Below are 5,868 nucleotides of genomic sequence, written 5' to 3'. Positions count from 1 at the left end.
CTTTACTTTACTTTTTTTAAATTATATATTATATTGTTCTTCAGTTTTTTCAATCCAAATTTCATATACATATAATTCATTAAAATGTAGGCGAAAAGTTTCGAGTCTCTTATAACGGGCGAAATATCGCCCGTCACCAATGTTATTCTGTAGAGGAGACCGTTGCTTTCGGAGATGCCCTCCGAAAGCCATAATCAATAAACATCGACAAATTGATCGTTGACGGCGAAAACCGACCGCTGTGCGTGGAGACCGTCGATTGGTCGAGTGGCGTTTCCCCGAGGAAAATAAGAGCGCCGGCGACAAAGCAGAGAGACACACTCTCGGAGTCATACGCGAGGTAAACTTATCGGGACCGTAACATTGTAATATCCGGATCAGCGGATCGCCGCGAATAAAGACAATCCCGACCATTTAATCCGTGCGCTTTGTGTTAATACATATCCACGTCTCTCCCGAGACAGAGGCCAGTCTCTGCTCCATAATTAATCACGTCCTACAGTTATCAGAAGTGGGATTCTGACCCACACGCCCACATAGAGGAAAGAAAAACTGCTCGGTGGCCGTGTGCCGGAATCGTAACATCGGGGAGGCCAAGACGCGACGCCGGGCCCTCACCGAGTAAGGTAGGACCTTAAAAGACTTATCGAGTGGGGTGTGTCGGAGGCGCGGAGTGCGCGAGTGAGCGAATTGGACGAAGTGGAGAGTTCGCGGAGGCACGAGCACGTTCGACTTCGCCGTGAACATGGAACAGAGCGCGGGGAATCGATTCACGGTACTCGAGCTAAAAAAGGCTCTTCGCGAGCGCGGACTAACTACTAGCGGAACGAAAGCAGAGATGATCCGTAGACTGGAGGAGGACGACCCGAGGGTGTGGGAGGATCTCGCTGCGCGGCGGGAGGCGGCTTCACGTGACGCTGGGGACCCGTCGGACCTGGGGGACGCACCCCCGTTAGGAGAGAACGACGACGGGGCGAGTCGGAGCGACGGAGGGGCTGGCGGCGGCGGGACGAGTCGCGATGGCGAGGCGACGGAGCGCGGTGGCGTGGCGAACAACGGGGACCTGGCGCGAGAAGGGGACGATGGCATTGCGGCGTTCGGAGCTGAGGAGCGCGATGACGCAATGCGCGAATTGATGTTCCTGCGTCGAGAAAGGGAGCTCTGGGAGCGAGAGCAGAGACTTCTCCGGCGGGAGCTGGACATGCTGAGAAATTCCCCGGCGACGGCGAGCGGGACGGCGAGCGCAGTGACGAGCGCGGCGATGAGCGGCGGCGCGATGCCGGGCGGCGTCCGGGGCTTGAGGGAGCTGTTGCCCGAGTTCAGCGGGGCCGACAGCGATTTTTGGAGGTGGAAGCAGCAGCTGGAGCTGCTGAAACAAACGTACCGGCTGGACGAAAATTCAACGCGGGTATTAATCAGCTCGCGGTTAAGGGGACGTGCGCTGTCCTGGTTTCATTCGAAGGCCGAGTATCTGACGCTGGATTCGGTGGAGCTACTCCGAGAGATGGGACAAATGTTCGACCTGCGTCCAGGAAAATTGGCTCTGAGGAGAGAGTTTGAATCTCGAGTCTGGGAGGGAGGCGAATCATTTTGTGATTATTATCATGATAAAATGATTCTCGCCAACCGCATCCCAATTGCCGACGATGAGATCCTGGATTATCTCATTGAGGGAGTGACGGACCAGCGACTGCAGAACCAGGCCCGCTTGATGAACTACCGAACGGGAGCCGAATTGCTGAAGGCCTTCGAGAAGGTCCAGCCGGAGCGGAGGCGGCCGAGCGATACCAAGGGCCGAAAGGAGGGAGCGAAGTCGGCTGGTGGCGGCGGACCCAGGGAGCCGCCGACGGGGAAGGAGCAGGTGTGCTACAGGTGCCGCGAGACGGGGCACATCGCGGCGCGATGTACGCGAGGGCGCGAAAAGAGAACTTGTTACGTGTGCGGGTCGGCGGAGCATCTGGCGAGGGAATGCTCAAAGCGTGGTCGGCCTTCGCCGTCGGGGGCGCCTGGGGAGTCCGCGCGGGCGATTTCGGCGATTTATGAGCGAACGGTCGAGCCGCCGACACCTTACATGGTCCGTGTAAAGATTGCGACCACGGGGCCCGGCGGAGCGCGCGATTACGCGGTCGAGGCGATCATCGACTCGGGGTCGCCCATTAGCCTCGTGCGGAGCGACGTGATTCCGGGCGAGTCGCGGGAAGAGCGGGTGAGTCGATTCTGCGGACTTAACGGCTCTCCGCTGAGGGTTGACGGAGTGGTGGACGGTACTCTGGAAGTCAGCGGCGTCCGAATAGGGATGAGATTTTACGCGGTGCCAAGCGACACGATGGCGTATAGCGTTCTTTTGGGGAGGGACTTCCTGAATTGCCCGCACTTGTGCGTCACTCTCGGGAGGAACTTTCGAATAACGGGCGTCGAAGAGGCGCGCGCGATAGATCGACTAATGCATTTGGAATACGAGGGTTTCGCCCGTCCAGGCGAGGAATTACAGATCAATCCGGCGATCGGCGGGGACATGCTCTCGCGCATTCGGAAAGCTTACGAGTCGAGTTATTTAGAGAACTTGCGGGGGGAAAATCACGCGCCCGATTTTACCATGGCTCTAGCATTGAAACACGAACAGCCGATTAGCTTCCGTCCACGCCGATTGTCGTTTGCGGATAAAGAAGCCTTACGGGGGATCCTTGACGATTTGCTAAAGAGAGCGATCATCAAGGAAAGTTGCTCACCATACGCGAGCCCGATCGTTCTAACGAGAAAGAAGGACGGCGGTCATCGACTGTGCGTAGATTATCGCGAGTTAAATAAGATCACTATACGCGATAACTTCCCTACGGAACTTATCGATGATAATATCGATCGCTTGCGCGGCAAGAAATATTTCACCGTATTAGACTTGAAAGACGGGTTTCATCATGTCAGGATGCATGAGGCGTCCACTAAGTACACCTCTTTCGTGACGCCGCTGGGGCAATTTGAGTACTTGCGTATGCCATTTGGCTTGACGAACGCGCCGCGTGTTTTCCAGCGCTACATACACAGCGTTTTCGCTCCGTTGACTCGAGACAATAAACTTTTGATTTACCTTGACGATCTGTTAGTCGCGACGGAAGATATGGACGAACATATTGATATTCTGACCCGCGTGTTTGAGATAGCGGGCAGGCACCGTTTACAGTTCCGGCTCGACAAGTGCCACTTTGCCCAGTCCGAAATAAAATATCTGGGGTATTGCGTCAATAGGCATGGCATACGACCGAGCGACGAGAATATCGAATCCGTTCTTAATTACCCGATTCCGTGTAATTCGAAGGACCTTCAGCGTTTCATCGGTCTGGCGAGTTACTTTCGCCGTTTTATCCCCGGGTTTTCTATGGTGGCCAAGCCCCTTTATGACGTAATGAAAGCGAGCGCCAATTTTAAGTTCGAGTCCGGGGAAAATTCCGCTTTCGAGGCGCTCAAGCGGCATTTGGCGAGCAAGCCCGTGCTTGCCGTCTACTCGCCGCTGGCGGAAACGGAGCTGCACTGTGACGCGAGTGCGAGCGGCTTCGGGGCCATATTACTCCAAAAACAAGGCGATAACACCTGGCGCCCGGTTTCGTTCTGGAGCCAGCGGACGACGCCGGCGGAGTCGAGGTATCACAGCTTCGAGCTGGAGTGCCTCGCGGCCGTGTACGCGTTGAAAAGATTCCACGTTTACCTCGCGGGCCGTAAATTTAAAATCATCACCGACTGTGACAGCTTTCGCCTGACGTTAAATAAAAAGGACGTGAATCCCCGAATCTCGCGGTGGGCTCTCTTTTTACAGAACTACGACTACGAAATTATACACAGACCGGGAAAGCGTATGGGTCACGTCGACGCACTGAGTCGATGTCACTCTGTATTGGTGCTTGAGGGAAGCACGTTAGAAAAAACATTGTCCGTTTGTCAGGATCGCGATAACGAAATCTCGAAAATCCGAAGTCAGCTCGAGAAAGGCGACATTAAATATTTCGAACTGCGCGATGGGCTCGTATACCGTAAAGACAGGAATAAGAAGTTGCTCTTTTATGTTCCGCATTCGATGGTAGCGAACGTGATCCGGACGTGTCACGACGACCTCGGCCACGTGGGAGTCGATAAAGTCGTTGCGAATATCTCCAAGATATACTGGTTCCCCCGAATGCGCGAGAAGGTGGGGGAATACATCCTCAACTGCCTGAAATGCGTAGAATTCTCTCCGCCGAGCGGGAGGGCCGAGGGATATCTGCATAATATACCGAAAGAAGGCCTGCCGTTTGCCGCGATACACATCGACCACGTGGGCCCGTTAGAAAAAACCGGGAAGGGCTATCGACACATCTTGGTGGTGATCGACGCGTTCACCAAATTTGTTAGACTCTATCCGTGTAAGTCTACCACGACCGAGGAGTCGTCAAAGCACCTGGGCGAGTACTTCCGTTCGTACAGTAGGCCGAGGCGTTTGATTTCGGACCGGGGAACTTGTTTTACGTCCGACGCGTTTAAAGAATTCCTCAAATCTAGGGCAATCGAGCAGGTGCTCACGGCTGTGAGTACACCGAGAGCCAACGGGCAGGTCGAGCGATGTAACCGCGTAATAAGTCCGATGTTAGCCAAGCTGAGCGAGACTCCCTCGAGGTGGGATCGCGCTCTGGATCGGGTAGAGTTCTCGATCAACAATACTATTTGTCGCGCGACGGGGGAAACCCCGGCCCGCTTGCTGTTTGGGCTCGAACAGCGAGGAGAAGCGAACGATGCGCTGCGCGAATTACTCGAGCAAGATCAAGACGAGAGACGCGATCTCGAGTCGCTCCGGCACAAGGCTCAAGCGAAAATTGACGAGGTGCAACGCGAAAGCGCCAAGCGTTATAATTTAAGGCGAAAGGCCGCACGCGAATATAAAGTCGGCGACTATGTCGAGATCCGAAATGTAGAAACGACGGCCGGCATTAATAAAAAACTAATACCAAAATTCAAGGGCCCATATACGGTTAAAAAGGTATTAGACCACGATCGATACGTCGTCGCCGACATAGACGGCTTCCAAATGACTCAGCGACCGTATACCGGCGTGTTTGCGCCGGATCAAATGCGTCCGTACATACATTAATTAAGAGCATGTAACCTTTTATTTTATTTTACTTGACGAGCGATAGTCGACTTGTGTGTTTGACCGGGTCGGCCAAAAGGTCAGGACGGCCGAGCTGTAGGCGAAAAGTTTCGAGTCTCTTATAACGGGCGAAATATCGCCCGTCACCAATGTTATTCTGTAGAGGAGACCGTTGCTTTCGGAGATGCCCTCCGAAAGCCATAATCAATAAACATCGACAAATTGATCGTTGACGGCGAAAACCGACCGCTGTGCGTGGAGACCGTCGATTGGTCGAGTGGCGTTTCCCCGAGGAAAATAAGAGCGCCGGCGACAAAGCAGAGAGACACACTCTCGGAGTCATACGCGAGGTAAACTTATCGGGACCGTAACATTGTAATATCCGGATCAGCGGATCGCCGCGAATAAAGACAATCCCGACCATTTAATCCGTGCGCTTTGTGTTAATACATATCCACGTCTCTCCCGAGACAGAGGCCAGTCTCTGCTCCATAATTAATCACGTCCTACAAAAATATGATTAATTAGTTCTTGAGTTATAGACATTTGAAATTTGTGGAAAACATTATTAAAGAAAATTTGCGATAGTTAGAGCAACCACAGACATTTCTAAAAAAAATAAAAATTAAAAAAACCTTTTACCGGTCATCGCCATATTCAAGAGGTATGCCTCTACCTATGTGTATTGAAACTTTTTGCTTCTACAAGTGTATACATTTCTTCATTACATTGTGTACCATCACTTCTGAAACACC

At 53.1% G+C, this 5,868-nt stretch overlaps 1 protein-coding gene across 1 annotated transcript; it reads left to right on the top strand.

Moving 5' to 3' along the window:
- Positions 1-745: 745 nt before the first annotated feature.
- Positions 746-3,773, top strand: LOC105557370. The gene is made up of 2 exons (XM_012004589.1): positions 746-3,672; positions 3,767-3,773. The coding sequence occupies exons 1-2, from the start codon at positions 746-748 to the stop codon at positions 3,771-3,773; spliced, it is 2,934 nt and encodes a 977-aa protein (XP_011859979.1).
- Positions 3,774-5,868: the final 2,095 nt, after the last annotated feature.

This window comes from Vollenhovia emeryi, unplaced genomic scaffold, assembly GCF_000949405.1.
Source record: "Vollenhovia emeryi isolate VEMERY1.0 unplaced genomic scaffold, V.emery_V1.0 DF939503.1, whole genome shotgun sequence".
Classification (NCBI taxonomy): Eukaryota; Metazoa; Arthropoda; class Insecta; order Hymenoptera; family Formicidae; genus Vollenhovia; species Vollenhovia emeryi.
This window is presented reverse-complemented; position numbering and strand designations above follow the sequence as displayed.

Excerpts from the sequence above, each read along its gene's own strand:
- LOC105557370 (XM_012004589.1), top strand. The coding sequence starts at position 746 with ATGGAACAGAGCGCGGGGAATCGATTCACGGTACTCGAGCTAAAAAAG.